The sequence below is a fragment of the Pan troglodytes genome, chromosome 2 (genome assembly GCF_028858775.2).
Source record: "Pan troglodytes isolate AG18354 chromosome 2, NHGRI_mPanTro3-v2.0_pri, whole genome shotgun sequence".
In the NCBI taxonomy this organism is placed as follows: Eukaryota; Metazoa; Chordata; class Mammalia; order Primates; family Hominidae; genus Pan; species Pan troglodytes.
This window is the reverse complement of record NC_086015.1, coordinates 170,839,956-170,858,849: the sequence shown is the minus strand read 5'-3', so window position 1 is coordinate 170,858,849 and position 18,894 is coordinate 170,839,956. Positions and strand designations below refer to the sequence as shown.

The 18,894-nt window shown below is 34.7% G+C and overlaps 2 protein-coding genes across 22 annotated transcripts in view; both read left to right on the top strand.

Annotated features, from left to right (window-relative positions):
* PDCD10 (programmed cell death 10) overlaps positions 1–14,930 on the top strand; it is a 51,099-nt gene extending 36,169 nt beyond the window's left edge. For all 18 annotated transcript variants that reach the window (XM_001160758.7, XM_001160719.6, XM_009446794.5 and 15 more), the window contains 5 exons: positions 1,699–1,816; positions 3,105–3,231; positions 11,143–11,221; positions 11,520–11,602; positions 14,447–14,930. In XM_001160758.7, coding sequence (XP_001160758.1) covers positions 1,699–1,816; positions 3,105–3,231; positions 11,143–11,221; positions 11,520–11,602; positions 14,447–14,528 — 489 coding nt within the window. In that variant the 3' untranslated portion in view covers positions 14,529–14,930. The remainder of the gene's footprint in view (positions 1–1,698; positions 1,817–3,104; positions 3,232–11,142; positions 11,222–11,519; positions 11,603–14,446) is intronic.
* A 149-nt stretch (positions 14,931–15,079) lies between these two features.
* Positions 15,080–18,894, top strand: part of WDR49 (WD repeat domain 49) — a 211,639-nt gene continuing 207,824 nt past the window's right edge. For all 4 annotated transcript variants that reach the window (XM_016942258.4, XM_016942259.4, XM_009446787.5 and 1 more), the window contains exon 1: positions 15,080–18,894. This exon is cut by the window's right edge. The gene's annotated coding sequence lies outside the window, so the exon portion shown is untranslated.

Below are 18,894 nucleotides of genomic sequence, written 5' to 3'. Positions count from 1 at the left end.
TTAACCTTTCAGTACTTTATTATAACTTAATCAGAGATATGCTTTTCTTTTTCCATCCCCTGCAAGCACATAGAGAATGTTCCCCCCTCCCCAAGATAATTCATTATGTAGGAAGATTTATTGCTAGATAAGATAAAGTATTGTTACTGAATGCTACATTATATGTAATTTTGTGGCAGTTCACCTCATTAATGCTATAACAACACATCTTAAGCCATATTTGGACATCTTATAAAGGAAACTCCTTTTTTAAAAAACACAGTTTTTTTTGTTTTGTTTTGTTTTTAATACGAGGTCTTATTCTGTATCATAGGCTGGAGTGCAGTGGCATGATCATAGCTCGCTGCAGCCACGAACTCCTGGGCTCAAGCAGTCCTCCTATCTCAACCTACCAAGTAGCTGGGACCACAGCCACACCCCACCAGGCCTGGCTAAAAAGTAGATTCTTTTAAAAATATATATCCATGGAAGGAAAAGTCAACATAGGCTGTAAAAGAAACAGGATTCTGTCAGACACAGTTTATTGTTATTAATCATCTATCAAAATGATTTTCCTGAACAGTATCTGACAGCATTTAAAATGATCCGATGATTGGGATAAATGTGTGTATTTTCTTTTCTCATTTCATCCCACAACCCTTCAGTTTTTGATACTTGAGATCTAATGAGAAACAAGACGTTATAATGGAAAGAGCAATAGGAAGAGAAGAAAACTGTATCTGCAGTGATAATCAATGGAATTGAAGAGGCAGAGGTTAAGTGTGCTTGACACATAAGGAAACAAAAAGATTGCCATCTGATTAAGATCGTAAATTGTGTTTCTATTTTGCTGTTTAATATTAGGGCAAAAAGGAAAGAAAATCATCAGCATAATGATTAAAATTGGCAGGCATCCTACAGGAAACAAACATCAAGTGTGATTACAGAATTTACTGGGAAAAACTGAAATCTGAAAATTAACTCTGGCTTTGGTAAACTCAGAACTCTATGCCCAGTCTTGAAATGGCTAGAAAATTTTAGTGTCCTGGGGAGTCTAAGTAACATAGAACCAATGCAAACTCAATGAAACAAGCTCAAAAGGTAGTAAAAGGTTTCATGATGTTCTAGAAACCAGTGAAGGAAATATTCTTGCTACAAAAATAAAATAGGAAATGAAAATCATTGTGTGGGAAAATAGTTAAGGTATTATTATATAGGTTCAGTAAAACCTTCAAAATAAATCCTTTTTTGTTTTTCCTGGCATTCTCTTAATATAAATGGAAAGAATATGCAAAACACTAGTCAGATGAGTTATTGCTTGATCCTTGAGTTGCAGTATTAGCACATTAAAAAAAGCTTAAAAAATTCTCAAGATATTTAAAGTAATGAGAATAGCAATTGATAGATTACTAAAACATATATAATCCTTAATTCTATCTTTGTTATTAGTTCAATTGCAAAAGAGTATAAAGAAGAGTAGAAAATACTAAGTTCTTTCTGTTCAAATGGAAAATGGAACCTTAGTCATAGTAAAGAGTCGGGTGCACAAGCTCTAACAAAGCCTTAGTGAATGCTATCATGACACCTGCTTTACAAAGATTTCTGCCCTTAAAAGTTATCAGTGTAAGACGCTCCCAACAGATTCTAAACAATTAAACTTTGGCTTTAAAATGTTGATTCCTTATCTGTATTTCAAAACTAGTTTTCTCTTTATTGTAGGCTGAAAAAGAAAATCCAGGTCTCACACAAGACATCATTATGAAAATTTTAGAGAAAAAAAGCGTGGAAGTTAACTTCACGGAGTCCCTTCTTCGTATGGCAGCTGATGATGTAGAAGGTAACGGACAGAAGAACCTTAAGTTATACAATTGTTAAATAGCACTTCCTCTAAATCATTATTATTTGACCAAAGGATCTTCCTTCCCTACTGTTTTCCCTCCCTCCCTTTCACTTATGATGATGATGGTGGTGGTGGTGGTAGTGATAGTGGAAGCTAATGTAGATAAAATAGAAAAATGGTTTTTCTTGCTTTTTATATTTGTGAGATTTAATTACTTGAACTTTGTTTATGCTGCATGCTTTAATTCCCCCCCCCCCCCTTTATGTTTGGTGAGTTTCAGTTTTACTAAAAGATAAGCTTATTTGGAATGTGTTGACTTTAAGCAAACAACAGTTTGAAAGTAATGAGGTTTTTGTTTTGTTGTTTTTTTAACTTTAGTACAGCATCTGTGTTTCAAGCACAGATTTAAGAGTAGAATATAACCATCCTTTTTGCTTTTCTTATTTTTTTACTTGAAATTATTTAGACATTGGTTTTAAGTTTAGTAGCAGTTTTCCCACTAATTTAGAAAAATGTGGACATATAATTTCCCAGAATTATTAAGGAAGAACAAAAAGCAGGTATTTTAACTGATTCCATGATTTTAAGAAAGCCCTTATCATTATTTAGAGTTGAGCATTTGCAGCCCATTAGGCCATAATATATTGATGAATTGGTAGAGTTGTAATGCTTCCAAGTCTACAATGAATCTAGTGGAGTCTCCTTTCCAAAATTGGTGTTCTGTGATCCCAGCCTGTGTGTTGGATTTGTGCTGGTGTTTTTGTTTTTAAGTGAGATTTCAAAAATGTGTAGAAGATTTTATTAGATTATTTGGGGTTTTAATATGATGAAGCAATGTATATTAAATATAGGGGTTTTAAATTTTTAATCTTTCCAGTTGGCAAGTAGATACTACCTTTGCACTAGTTATGACACTCATTATTTAATTTAAGGTTTCCTTGGGAAATGTAATGTCAGAGTACGGTTGAACTTAAGCCTCCCTTTTAAATCTGTTTTTTTGGGTTTTTTTTTTGGTTTTTTTTTTTTAAGATTTCATGGGATTTCCTTTTGTCCCAAATTGAAAATATTTATTCTTTCTTTTTGTGATACTTTACTTGAAGGGAGCCCTGCTGTTGTTACTGGACTAAGTCAAACACTAATGAATTCTGCTTTGCAACCTTGTCTTTCCTAATTATCTGGCCTTTCACCTCCCCCACCTGCCTTTGACCAACACTGGAAATTCTTAGATGTGATGAATTTGGCAGAGAGTCGCAGGATGTTTTTTATTATGTATTTATTTTATCAGAGTATATGATTGAACGACCAGAGCCAGAATTCCAAGACCTAAACGAAAAGGCACGAGCACTTAAACAAATTCTCAGTAAGATCCCAGATGAGATCAATGACAGAGTGAGGTTTCTGCAGACAATCAAGTAAGCAATTATTTGTTTTGTTTCTTCTTTTCTTAAAAGTACTTCCGAGGAACTACTCATCTACATTTTTTAATTTTGGTATGACTAACTTGAAATGCTTATTTCAAATAAAATCTCAAATTTTTAAATACCACATTTTATTAACTTTATGGCGTTTGGTTTCAGAGTACAGCATTTTTTAGAATGTTTAATTTTAAAACAACAATGAAATGTGTGTAAACTGGAATGTAGTTTGAACTACATAAATGATGGGAAGATATAAATGTCAGATAAATGAATAGAGAAACTGGATATATCCTAGAGATTGGTAGTAAGATATACCAAAATAGTTTTTATTTCAGAAATAGCAGCAGTCATTAAGGTAAGTAATGTACTCTTAGGCATGAGTAGTGTTTTCTAAGACTGACCAAATAGCCTCTAAATCCTTGCCTTTGGGGGATATAGGTTAAATAAGACCAAGAATACTCATGGGGCCAGAAGGCTGGCTGGTGAGCAGCAGCAAGAAGGGTCATCCTAGAGCAGTAGTTCTCAGACCAGGGACACTCTCTTCTGGAGTACAGTGAAGGGTGAGAGGGTAGGGGATTGAGTGAAAACATAATCCCTACATAAGTATCTTTAAACTAGAAAGTCTGATAATTTTCTTCAGCCTCAGTGGATAAAAAACAAAGAAAGCTGGGAATACTTGCAGTGTCACTATCAATGCATGGTTTTGGTGAAACCATAGGTAGATATTGCTGGGGAGAAAAGATTTAGCGCAGGTCTTTTTCTGGAAGAGGCTGTGACATATGTGGTAACTTTGAAGAACCTAAGGAGACTCACTTGGAATAAATAGTAACATTCATCTTTTGGAGTTTGGGCAGTGGGAGGAGTGGCAGCAGCCAGGCAGCCCAGCTTCGTGAAGGCCCTCAGCATGCCATGGCCCACATGCATCTGATATGCGCCTTCCCCACTTCCAGGATGCCCAAGAGGACAGTCAGCTCAGCTGATGGGACAGTGAGGGAAGATCCCAAAAGGAGATTGATGTGGTTGTCAGCTAAACCTGCTCTTTCAGTAGTGGAAATTGAAGCCCCAAAAGGTAGCAGGAAAAGATAAATCTTCAGGCAAAAAAGTGCAAACAAAAGAGAAAAGAGTAGGAAAGTGAAAACAAGCCAAAGTGGCTAAGAATAAAGATTTACCTGCAGAAAACAGAAAAACTAAAACTGAAGAGAGTCCAGCCTCTGAAGCAGGAGAGAAAGAAGCCCAGTCTGATTAATATCACATACCATATCTTATCAGTGGTTCCCCGTCTCTCTTCTTACATAATCCAGGAGAATATTTTTATCAACTATGTTGTAAATGCATGTTTTTTAGTAGCTCTAATGTTTTTTAATAGCTCTAGAAACATTTAAGGAGGGAATTCCACTGCATTCCATTTTTTAAGTGTAAATGCTTTTTTTTTAAAGAGGTGAAATAATTTAATTTGCTGGTTATTTTTTGGTACAATGGGAAAATAATGTTGGATATTGAATTATGGGAAGCCTTGACTGTTATGGGTGTCAGCTTAACATTCCATAGATGGGTGGTTAGTTTTTATATCCCATAATATAAAGCATACTAAATGGCAAAGTGGAGTCGCAGTCCTGTATTTAATGTCTTGAACATTTTTAATTACTTCACTCTGTCACCCAGGCTGGACTGCAGTGGCATGATCTTAACTTACTGCACCCTCAACCTCCTGGGCTCAAGCAGTCCTTCCACCTCAGCCTCCAGAGTAGCTAGGACTACTGGTGTACACCACCACACCAAGCTAATTTCTTTTTTTTTTTTTTTTTAATTTTAGTAGATAACCACGTCTCCCTACATTGCCCAAGCTGGTCTCTAACCTCTGAGCTCAAGTGATCCTCCTGCGTTGGCCTCCCAAAGTGTTGGGATTACAGGAGTGAGCCACCACACCTGGCCTTAAATTACTTCTACTCTTCATGTTGTTTTTTAGTAGAATTGTTTCCTTGGGCAAACCACTCCTTGAGCCTGGCTCTCCCTATCAGAATTGTGTGCACTCTGTAACATCTTTGGTCATGGTAGTCCTGTTTTTCTAATAACTTTGTTAATGTGCTGTGAAAGATTAAAGTATATAGTGTATATGCTATTAAATTGTGAATTGGTGGGACGTATGTGACAGCTTGTCAACATTTGAAGGTACTGGTACTTGATAGCCTTTTAAGGAAATTTTGCCTCAGTTGTAAGCTGGAAAGTCACTGGAATAACTTTAAAGAATAATAAGGATACGTGGCTTTTTAGATTTTGCAGTACATATGTTCAGAATTGTGTACAAGTTGAAATGTCTGTGTACTGATCCTCAACACAACCGATGAAATCTCAATTATGAAAGAAAAAGAAAACATTCATCTTTTGAAAATAGTATTCTTTGTCATTCAGATTGAGAAATGCTATTTTAGCTTGTTTGGATACCTAGCTAGTTTGGATACTCTCTTTTGAGTCACATAAAGAGAGGAATATGTCCCATAGAAAATAATGGTTCGTGATAGGTATGCAACCCAGCTATCAAGGAATGACCCTACTCTTTGACAATAATTAAGGGCCAGGAATATAAAAAAGGCTTTTAATTGAATAGCCAAAATCTGTGTCACAAGGGACAAACACTAAGGGTTTTTTTGTTTGTTTTGTTTGTTTTGTTTTTGTTTTTGAGACGGAGTCTTGCTCTGTCGCCCAGGCTGGAGTGCAGTGGCGCCATCTCGGCTCACTGCAAGCTCTGCCTCCCGGGTTCATGCCACTCTCCTTCCTCAGCCTCCAGCGTAGCTGGGACTACAGGCGCCCGCCACCATGCCTGGCTAATTTTTTGTATTTTTAGTAGAGATGGGGTTTCACTGTGTTAGCCAGGATGGTCTCGATCTCTTGACCTTGTGATCCGCCTGCCTTGGCCTCCCGAAGTGCTGGGATTACAGGTGTGAGCCAACACGCCCAGCCTAAGGGTTTTGTATTTTACCTTTCCTATAGGAAAGCCCCAGCTTCCTTTTCTACTTTTAATATGTGAAGGAGGAAGATAATCAACTGTTCATGGAGTTTTATTTTTAATCTGGTACAAGTTGAGCATCCCTAATTTGAATATCAAATTCTAAGTGCTCCAAAATCCAAAACTTTTTGAGCACCGTGACATGACACCATAAGTGGAAAATTCCACATCTGACCTCATGTGATGGATGGGTTGTAGTCAAAACACAATCAAAACTTTGTTGTATGCACAAAATATATGCATATATGAATGCACTTTATGAAACATAAATGAATTTCATGTTTATACTTGGGCCTCATCCCCAGGTCTAAAGACTTCTGGTCTCAAGCATTTTGTTTAAGGGATACTCGCCCTGTATAGTTAAAGTAAACATGTTTGGCCTGTAAAAGGATAAATTGTCAGTGATCCCAAACTTAGTTGTTTAGACTATTTATTTCTAAAGTTTTGAAATAATTTGGTAAGTTTTCATTTGCTTTGATAATTGTGTACTTGTTGATGAGCCATGACACATTTATATGAAGATTTGACATTTAAAATAATATTTGCAGCAGTTTTTGCTTCAGATCATCGAAGTAGGTTTATATAATCAATGTCATCTTAATAGCGATCATTTATATAGGACTTATTATATGCTAAGCACTATTTTAATCACTTTACATTTATTTACTTATCACAACAACCCAGTAACAAGTGAGGAAATTGAAGCAGGCACAGAAAATTAGGTAAGGCCACAGAACTTACCTATTAAGTGGTAGAGCTGGATTTGAACCCAGGCAATCTAATGCCAGGTGTTCACTGCTACTTCCCAATCACAGACTTCCAATGTTGATGTAATCTGGAGATTGAAAAATAGAGTTTCTGCCATTTGAAAGAAATGTGAAAAAGGATATTTTAACATAGAATGCCAGTACGTGAGAGAGATAACAGTATTGTGGTTGAAACTGGGATAGAAATGTAGGCCCAGAGCCCTCATCCTGTCACTTTGACATCCTCTTTCCCCCTACAGAGTCCCTGAGACATCTCTGCTAAACCGTCTGTGACTCTAGGGAGCTGCGGTTTGAAAACCACATTATTAGCAGCACATTTTAGTCATAAGGAAATTGAGCTTAAGAGTCTTGTCCATAGTCATTGACAGAGGCTTTCTTTAGGGTGTTGTTTTCTTTATGAGGGAGTAATAATACTTCAGTTCTGTTTTCTAGAGTGTACTAATTTAGCACAATTGAATTAAGAGTAATGGTGGCAATGAAAATTTACTTCCTAACCATTTGAGGAGGGATAATTTGCCCTGGCAAGTTTGTTGATATGTATGTTATTTCTGAGACTAAAATTCAACCACATATGAATAGCATAGATAGGCTAAAGTATAATTATTTGTATCACTGTCATATATTGGTACATTTTCATGTATGTTCTTACCATTATTAATTGACAAATTAGTGGATAAAATTGCACTAAAATAGAAAATGATTTCTTCTTCAGGCGTTTCTCCAATATTTTACTTTCTTATATCTAAGGTAGTTATCCCCTTTATTCATTTTAGCAACATTTTTCAATAAGCATATGTCATATACATATTACACCAAGTACTATAGGTGATGCTATAGATTGTATCAAAGTACATAGTAAAAAAGAATCCTGACAGCTAATAAATATTCAGGCAATTTTGAATATATTAGCAGACCTAGATTTGAATCTCTGTTCCAACATTTAGCTATGTAACCTTGGATATAAGTTACTTAACTTCTGTCATTTTAGTTTGTGCCTGTGAAAATGAGGGTAATGACTTGTGAGAATTGAAAGAAATGATGTACATGAAGTGCCTAGCACAGAACCTAGCATACATTCAACAGTACATGCTATAATAACATTGTGAAAGGAGGATTTTCCTCCCTTTTCTCAATGGAGTTGATAAGGAAAAATGATCCAGCAAATATTTCAAAAGGCCTTTTGATCAATGAATGTGTGTGCCTGAGTACATTTGAGCTATGCAAATATGTTATAAAATTAATTTGTATTTTTTTTGAAGTCCAATACATCTCTCAACTAATGGAAAACTAGTGGAGACTCGTGATTTAACAGACCAAAATAAAAAAGCCAGGCATTTATTTACTGTTTGTAATCTGCATTTGCATATTCTTAGGCTAAAATTCAGCAAGGTTTATTTGTTTTAAGTTAGGAGTTTTCATGAAGGGTTCAGAATAGATTTTTTCAGAGTTTTCCAGTCTAAACCAAACTCAACATAAAGCACAGGGATTCCCTTTCATTAGTGCATTTGCATAAACGTGTATCATGCAAATTTGGGTGGCATGATTAGAAACTCTACTTTTCTATTGCAGTTTTTTGATAAGATGTATGTTTACGTTTCATCTGAAGCCTTTGCCTTTCAGTGTATGTTTCGCAAAGCTGCGCTATTAGGTTGGTGCAAATTGCTAAGTTCCTTCTCCTTCTACTCATACTATCTGCCTCTCATCACAGAATTCATCTGCACCAAGCCGCATTCATTAGTTATGCGATATTTATTTTACCCTCAAGTTTTTTCTCAGTTCTTTATCTGGTTAATTGTCTGTAGTGGTTTTTTTGTGCTGGTATTTTCTCTCATAGGAAACAAACTCTCTGGTAGTTACTAATATAATTTAGCTTCCCTATGTGCACACCTTGGTGCCATAAATGAAAATACTTTTCTGTGTACATATGGATAACATAATATTTGACATACATTGCTGCAGATTGTTTCTAGAGAACATTTTTCCTACAATTTGGTAGGCATTTAACAATCTTTTGCCTCGTGTCCAAACAGAGGCTTAGGAATAAATGGCCTTGGTTGACAGAGAGCTCTGTTCCAATAAGGCATTAAACCTTAGCTCCAAGTTTTTAAACCTGACTCAGCAGTCACCTGAGGAGGTGCGCCTCCTCCCACCCCCTTTTAAAATAGAGATTTCCAGTATTTATCAGCAGGTCTCTCTTTTTTTGTCCAGCAAAACCCTCCCTTCTTCTCCCCTTGTCTTTTTGTCTCCCTAGGTGCATGAGGCAACATGTTTCAGACCCACTCTTTTGACTTGTAGAATCTAGCCACTGTTGTTGTATATGAAACATACTTTCATTTTGATGACTAGCCCCGGAAACACATTTTATTCCTCTTTAGCAGAATATTGAAATACACTACAAAGTGAGACTATATAAACTTCTGTCTGATCACTATGTAATTTGCTCCATTATATTCCATTTTAAATAACTCCATTGTGGATTTGGAGAAGCTTGCATATTTAGAGATTTGACATTTTTTATTTGTTGAAATTGTAATTTTTCTCACAGAATAGTCCTATGACAGCATTTTATTAAACAATAGTGGGTTTATGTCCATCACACCAATATACAAAGATTCAACTTAAGCCATAAATGAAAGGAATAGTTATCTAATTAAAAACTGCTGTTACTAAACCAGAGGCCAAAAAAATTAGATAACATTTATGTAAGACTTACTGTCCTACTTGAATATGTAATGTTTCAGTGTTTCAGCTCAATACCATTGTTTGACCTGAGAGAGGTAATAAGTAAAATATTATTGAAATAATCAATGAAAATGGAATTACTACTTCAGAGTACTCTAAAGTACTTTTTAAAAAAATATCAAAATTCTGTATGCTTTTAATTCTTAAAATTTCTACAAGCTTATTTACTGAAAAATATGCTGGGAAACACCCACATGCACACAGAAACCTGGACACTGAGGTTTTTTTCCCCTTGAAATAGGAATGTTGAAATGTTTTAGATAGGAAATAACTGAAATCTGGCATTTGTAATTAGTATTAGTAATAAAATGTTATGTTTAGGATGGTGCAGATTTCCATCTTATTCATTTCTTCACAGTTGCATTGCATTTGAAGTTTTTGTTGTGACTAACAGCTAAGAGAATGGCTGTGAAAAAGAAGGTTTGTCGCAGAGAATGTGAGACTATTTGAGAATGCGGAATTACATCAAGTTCAATTTGGCAGAAAAAAATTGCTATGAGGTTAAAATGTGGAAATCAAAAGCGGCTAGTTAGAAAGGCAAAAAAAAGTTCAGAAAAAATGGTGCATGGATAGGAAGAACAGTCAACTCAAATGAGAATTATTGATTTCTTCTTTTTTTTCTTTAGGAAGGGGAGGGAGGTGATGATGCATATATAGTCAAAGGATGATTGCTGGGAAGGTTAAAGTGGAAGAATATTGTGATGTTGTCTCCTCTAGTAATTTAAATATTATATTTTCCAAAGGGAATAGTGACTGACAGTAAGTGTTTGAAAGAGGAGGATATTTGGCTGCTAGATAGAAGCTAAAAGTGTCTGTAAAAGAGTAAGGGAGGAGGAATATTTCCTCAGGGGAGAGGAATATTTTCTGAGGAGGAAATATTTTATGTTAAACATGAAAACTAATAGGTATCTAGCATACAGCATTGTTAAATACAGAATTGAGTTATATGTAATGCAGAATATTATAAAATTGTTCCTTGTTCAAATAACAAAAGTAGAGAACATGGTAGCTTGAATTTAGCTACATTAGCCAGAGCAAAGAAAAATTTTAAAATGGGAAAAGACAGGCATAGGTAATGTTTATCTTTTTATAAATTTGAGTAAGGAATGCTTAATGAAATGTGATTGATTTGAGAAAGTTGGTCTTGGTTGGCAACGTTTGGTCAGCAGTGCAAGAGAATCAGGATTACAGAGGGGTACAGGCTAAAATCCCCACTCCAACCAGCTAGCCGAAAAGGCTGGCTGTTCTTGAAGTGATTGCGCTTAACATAATTAAGAGTGTACTGTGATTAGATTAAGAGTGTACTTAATTTCTTTCAAATGTAGCTGATGTTCTTTTCTCTCACAAATTTCTTTCAAATGTAGCTGATATTCTTTATTCTTTTCCCAACAGGGATATAGCTAGTGCAATAAAAGAACTTCTTGATACAGTGAATAATGTCTTCAAGAAATATCAATACCAGAACCGCAGGGTACGTTTAGTAGAAGCCTTGCTAGTTGACACTCTAGATGTTGGTTTATGCCTAGTTGTTTTATTGACTTAAAAATAAGATTGACTGTTGGAAATAGTTTTGTGTCATTAACCATTGAGTTTATTCTTGAATTTAAATATGTCTTTTTATTTAAAAGTGAGTACTCCACAATTGCTTATTAGTAATATTCATATAAAGTGCATCCCATATCCTGTGTAATCTCTTGTCCTTGCCTTTGGCTTTTGTGATTATTTCTCTTATTTAGTACTTTATTTCTTATTATATTTTGTGACTGTAGGCACTTGAACACCAAAAGAAAGAATTTGTAAAGTACTCCAAAAGTTTCAGTGATACTCTGAAAACGTATTTTAAAGATGGCAAGTAAGTACTGTAATTTATCCTTTACTTTTAAAATTAAATAGATTATGTGGTTTTATATGATATGAAAACCACATAAATTAAGCCCTTTTACTTTATTATTAGTACTCCAGGCAACTGATAATGAAGGCAGACCATTAACAATAGAAAATGAATGGTTGCTAATCTAGCCATAACTCCTTTCTAGAACAGGAGTTATCAGACGCTTTCTGAAAAGAGCCAGATAGTAAATATGTTAGATTTGGTGGGCCTGTTGCCGTTATCCACCCGTCTCTGCTGTTGTAGTACAGAAACAAGCCATAGACAATGTACAAACAAGGGGGTGTGACTGTGTTTTAATAAAACTTTATACAAAATTCAAATTTCAGTATCTTGAAATAATTTTTACCTGTCATATAATATTCTTCTTTTGTTTTTTAACCATTTAAAAATGTAAAAGCAATTTTAGTTCATTGGCCTACTTTATACACTCCTGAAACAGTGGTTCTCAAACTTTAGTGGCATCAGAGTCATCTGGAGGACTTGTTAGAGTCAAATTGCAAATTGCTCGAGGGTCCCACTTCTAGAATTTCTGATTTCGCAGGTCTAGGATGGAGCCTAAGAATTTGCATTTCTTAGAAATTTTCAGGTGATACATTACAGGTCTATTGAGAACTACTGCACTAAAGTTAAAGCAATAGTTGTCAATCCTTTCTGTGTATTAGAGTCACTTGAGGACAGTTTTTAAAAAATTCCCACTGCCTAGGCCCCACCTGCAGAGATTCTGATTCAGTTGGCTGGGAGTGGAGTCAGGGTTTAGATATTTTGTAAAAGTGCCCCAGATGTTTTTAAAGTGCTGTAAGGGTTTTGACCCACTGTCCTGGAAAGAGGCTTTCACAGCATCATTCTATAAAATAGGAAATACACTAAAATGTAAATTGGACATTATTTTTTAATTTATATATAATTGGTTGTGATGCACTATAGAAAACCAAGAGATTTTATATATTTTAACATACATACATGCATACGTATAATGTATAAACTGATGGAAAGTCTGGCCGTATAGGTAGTTATTTGCACTTCAAGTCAAATGTGAGAATTTTTTGAACAAGATTATTTTTTAACAGTGCTTAAAGTCAGAAAAGTAAATAGAGACCTCAATCATTCCATCCTGCTATTCAGGTTTTAAGATATCTATATTCATGTCACATCATTACAGTATTATTGTAGTAATATTTAAAAATGATAAAAATACATTAGATAGAATTCTGTTAATTTTCAGAGTCATTTTTAACAGTTCAAACAGGTTGAAGTATTTACATTTATATTATGAATTAGAGATATCGAGCTAAATTTTATTACTTGTTTTGTGATGGTGTTCCGTACACAGGTTTGTCTAAGGGAAATGCTCCTTGATGACTTAGTTTAATAAGCTGGCATTTGTGTTTTGAAAATAAACTTTTATTTGATTTATGCTAAGCTCAAATAACCAAAAACACATTAAAATAATAATTTACATGATGGGATTATTATTTCTGATTTTAATTACTATTATGGAATAAGCACAATGAAAGGTAGACATTAACTTAGAGACTAATTTTCATTAATTAATTGAAATTATTTACTCTGCATATGGATTCAGTGTCATTGCTACTACTTTCTCTCCATTCAGCAGCTTTTTAAAATTCCAGTTCTTTGTGTATCAATAATGTGCTTGAGTTTTATACCTGTTTCCTCAAAACAGAAAATTATTGATAGAACCTGATCTGTAGGCCATCTTTCAGTAGGGGGATGGATTTGCATTGATTCAGCTATTTCTTCCTGGCCCTTCTCTTTTTTTTTTTTTTTTTTTTTTTTTTTTTTTTTTTTGGAGACAGAGTCTTGCTATGTTGCCCAGGCTGGATCTGGGCTCACTGTGACCTCCAGCTCCTGGGTTCAAGCAATTCTCCTGCCTCAGCCTCCCGAGCTGGGATTATAGACACATGCCACCATGCCCGGCTAATTTTTGTATTTTTAGTAGAGACAAGGTTTCACCATGTTGGCCAGGCTGGTCTCACACTCCAAGAGACCTCATGATCCTCCCACCTTGGCCTCCCAAAGTGCTGGGATTACAGGTGCAAGCCACCAGGTCCAGTCCCTGGGCCTTCTCTTTTGAGAAATGTCTAGGATGCGGGTACATGCTAGATATGATACTAGGAAACTGTTGAGGCCACACAGTGGGACTAGGGCATCATCTCTGCATGAAGATGAGCCATTAGGAGAATGTGGTGGGGCTCAAAGCCAGTTTTAAAGAATATATTTTTATATGTTGTCAGCTCCCAGATTTTGAAACTGCATGATTATTTTGTTTTAAAAGTATGTTTATAGTAGAAGTAGTTTGTAGTAGTTTGTAGCTTAGAATTTCTACCTTTTTTTAAGGAGATAAAGAGATTGGGATGAATCAGATTGGAAGTAATTAGATTTTTATTGAGTATTATGCCCATTAATTACAAATTTTGAGATTATGATACTTTGCTGAATTTTACTTGTTAACTTCTATGAAACCACAGCTGGAGACCACATCTGAATCCTCCTTTTGGCCAGTTAACTTGTTCCACCTATAAATGAACTGAGTTGTTGAGGCGCTATCATTAGCAGTCCTCCAACATTTTATTACCAGTCAGAACCACCAGGGGGCAGTAATTACTAGATAGTTTAAAATGATGCAAGACTATTATATCCTAAATTGGAATAAAAGTTTTAATAATACTAACTTGTCTTTTTTTTTTTTCTAAAATTGATTCCATTGCTACTGTTAATAGTATAAATCTTAAAAGGGTGAATTTTTTGGATGAAATTAATGCTTATTCTTTTCTTTTTAAACAGGGCAATAAATGTGTTCGTAAGTGCCAACCGACTAATTCATCAAACCAACTTAATACTTCAGACCTTCAAAACTGTGGCCTGAAAGTTGTATATGTTAAGAGATGTACTTCTCAGTGGCAGTATTGAACTGCCTTTATCTGTAAATTTTAAAGTTTGACTGTATAAATTATCAGTCCCTCCTGAAGGGATCTAATCCAGGATGTTGAATGGGATTATTGCCATCTTACACCATATTTTTGTAAAATGTAGCTTAATCATAATCTCACACTGAAGATTTTGCATCACTTTTGCTATTATCATTCTTTTAAGAATTATAAGCCAAAAGAATTTACGCCTTAATGTGTCATTATATAACATTCCTTAAAAGAATTGTAAATATTGGTGTTTGTTTCTGACATTTTAACTTGAAAGCGATATGCTGCAAGATAATGTATTTAACAATATTTGGTGGCAAATATTCAATAAATAGTTTACATCTGTTAAACATTTCTTTACTTGAAAAAATGCATATATATATGTGTGTATATATATATATATATATATATGAACAGAAGACCAAGACAACTTGGTGTAATGTCTAAAAAACTTCTAATGGGAGCTTATCAGCAGTTTGTCGAATAATAAAGCAAGAATTTCTATTTTTGTCCTTAATCACTTTGGACACAGAGTAGTCAATGGAAATATTTTTGTTAATTACTTATAAGGTACTGAGTATTTTTATATGATTTCCAACCTGTTTTAAACGACTTATGAGTAAGATATAGCATTTTCTAGTGTTTTTGCACTATAGTGCCACTTTTTGAACTCTTGTGACAAATGTAGATTTGACTCTTAAAAATTAAGCCTTTCGTATACTGGGCCCTCATAAGCTTTGCACAATTTTTTCCCAAAAAATAGCCACAATTAATAGTAATTTGAAGCTATATCAACGGTTGGATTGAAAGTGTCATGAGTGTTAATATTATATACACTCTTCAACTAGGTACAGTTTTATTTCACCATAGAGAAGTTTTAAGGAAATTATGTATCAAGTGTTCATGTTAAGTGGTTTCATTTTTCAATTATAAAATAAAGGGAAAAAATCAGAATTTGCTTATCTTTTATAAAGATTTTAGACGTTAAACTAAGTTTCTGTTGGCAGTATATTTTTTTGCTGTTATGCAACTCAGTTATTTTATTTTTTCTCCATTTTAAAAAGCAGATTTTTAAAGAATTATCATTGGCACCATAAAAGTAAAACATCCTGTTAAATGTAAATGAAAATATGTTGAAAGGAGCAAAAAAAATAGGCAATTGGATGAAAATTGGATGAAATCTCTTAATTAATGAACATTTTACTGACTCGATTTTTTTTTTCTTCAAAGATATGTAGCCAGTAAGACAAATAGAATGCTGATCTTTATTTATTTTTGGCATAAACTATCATTCACTCTTGGAGGTAGATGGGTGATCATTTGCCGAATAGACTTGTGGATATATGAAGAAAAAAGACACTGTTTTATTTGCAGCAGACTTTTTAAACATCATTTCTAACATTATCTAACATCATCACTCCTTCTGCTGTCTTTACCCTCCTTTAAAAGAACTCAAGTTACCAGACATGCCTCAAATCACCTGTTTTTATAAGCCTTCCATATTATTCTACTATCCGTTATCTCTGGCTTCTGTTTTCATGAAGTATTCCTCCACAAAGGAGGCTTATTCTTAGAGTACTTTAGTTTCTTATGTGATCCTTCCAACAGGGCTGAGTTTGTGTTAAAAGAAGGCCAGAGTGGCCCCAGTTAGATTCATTTCCAGAGAACAGAAAAGTGGCTTCAGAGGAAAGGAAGAGGAGGAAAACAAATTTGTTGAGCACCTTCTCTGTGTCAAGCACTAGTTACATTTACATAATTCTCTTAACAGTCCTATGATTCAGCTATCTTACAATTGAGGAAACTGACAGAGCTTAGGGTACACAGCTGGTAACTGCTAGGGCCCGAGTTTAAATTTGTCCAGATTCCATGTTCTTTCCACTGAACTGTACTCCCTCTATTACTGAAAATACGTCTTGTTTGGGATATTAGTTCCCAAACACCAATTTGAGAAACCTCTCCCTGGTCCACAGGAAAATGAGAAAAATTAGAGCAATGTGATTGTTTTTTTCATAAATCTAACTGTACTCATTTTAAAGGATCATGGAGATTATTGCTGTTTTAGATGTTTAAAATACTGTCTTTCCACACTTGTAAAAAATGTAGAGTCAGTTTTTTTAAAATGACTTTTAAAAGCCTAATCAGGCAAAACAGGTTGAGAACTCGTTATTGAGCTGTCTTAATTGATTTAAACGTTTTATATGGAAATAATTTCAAATTTACAGAAAATTTGCAAGCGTAAGAATAGTGCAAAGAACATCTGTATGTCCTTTAAGATTCAACTATTATTCAGATTTTACCCTCTTCATTTTATTGTTTGCTTTTTCATTTGTCCTTCCTTAAGTCTCCTTTACTGTGGATCATTTCCATGGCCACCTTGGTCGTTTATAGCATTGAATTGGATTTAAGGTATGCATTCTTGGCGAGAACACTCTGTTGATGGTACTGTGTCATCATGGTATGATATTGGGGGCACACGATGTCCGTCTTATTGGTGATGCTAATTTTGATCACCTGATCAAGGTAGTGTTCAGTTTCTCCAATGTATAGTTACTGTGTTTTACATTGCAATTAATAAGCAACCTGTGGGAGACTCTCTTAAGTCCATGCTAACAACATTTTCATCCAGGATTTAGCATGCATTGATGATTCTTGATTATTCGGTCTTCAACTTCAGCATTCTTTCCACATGTACCAGTTGGCAATTAATATTTTATTGTAAGCAGGAGCCCTCCTTTCTCCCCTGATCCATCCATTCATTCATCCATCTATATCCATCTCATTTTTACATCTGTTATTGTTATAAACTCATGCTTTTTAATGTTTTTTTTTAATTAATTTTACCATACTTACTTTGATGCTCAAGTTGCCTTAGATTTGGTCAGTAGAAACTATTGAGCTGGCTCCCATGTCCTTGTGATATCCTCTGTCGTTTGTTTGAAGCACTTCATAGGTTATATAAAAGATATTCCAGGATTTAGAGTCAGCAATTTCTCCATAGAACCCTAGGGAATATTAGATACCTAGATCTGCATGCTGGATATACTCATTGCTACTGGATGTCTGTTTCTAGGCTATTCAGCAGACAGAACTAGAAAAGTCAAGTATGTACAGTTGGCCCTCTGTATCCGTGGGTTGTGCATATGTGGATTCCACATCCCTGGATTCAACCAACTGGGGATCGAAAATATTCACAATAAAAGATAATACAATGATAATTTTAAAAATATGGTATAACAGCTGTTACATATCATTTACATTGTATCAGGTATAAGTAATCTAGAGGTGATTTAAAGTATATGGGAGAATGTGTATAGGTTATATTCACATACTATGCCATTTTGTTTAAGGGCCATGAGCATCCTCAGATTTGAGCATCCTCAGGTTTTGGTATCCTCCGGGGTCCTAGAACCAATCCCCCATAGATATCAAGGCATGACTCTACATTGACACTCAAGATATGCATGTCAGGTAGCATTTACATGTGTTTATATACATGTTATGTTTGATTTCAGAAATGAGTTTATACCAGTGCCTCCAATTTCAGTCTATTATCACAGGATTCTTTCTTACCTTCGCTATTCCATATTTCTATGTCACTCCTTCCTCAAAAGTCCTGAATTCCCCCCAAAATCAATCAATTTGTTCACTCTATTCTATAACGTATCTGAAATAATTTTAGAATTCCTTTTGCCTATATCACTGTAAAAACAAGATTTATGTGCAGTTATCTACCTATATCTTGCTCAAGATTAAGGATAATGGCTACGTTGTGCATTTATAAATTATTTGTATTGTTTTTTTCTCCTTCACTGTGATTATGTTATTTGAAAGACAATTGAGTTCATTTTCTCAATTTGCCTTCAGGCTTAAACTCTTTCTCCCAAACTCCTCCCATTCTTGTTGATCTAATTTTATTTTAAAAATTTATGGAGCTATAACACGCTTCTGGAAGTTAGAACCTTACCAAAACATATAACTTTCTCTCATATCTCTCATATCTGTTCTGCCCCATTCCCATCTGTTGTAGGTATCCAACTTCACTGGTTTTGGTTTTTGAGGCTTCTTCTTTATGGAGGAAAACAATAAATGTATGTTTTCTTTCCATTCTTTCTTATACAAAAGGTAGCCTACCTGAAGGGAGACCAGCCATCTTAGTTTGCCTGGTACTGAGAGGTTTCTTGGGACACAGAACTTTTAGTGCTAAAACTGGGACAATCAGGCAAACTGAGATGGCAGGTCACCTTACATACACATTCTTTGTTAAAACAGTTTTGTTGATGCATAATTTGCATACCATGAAATTCACATATATGT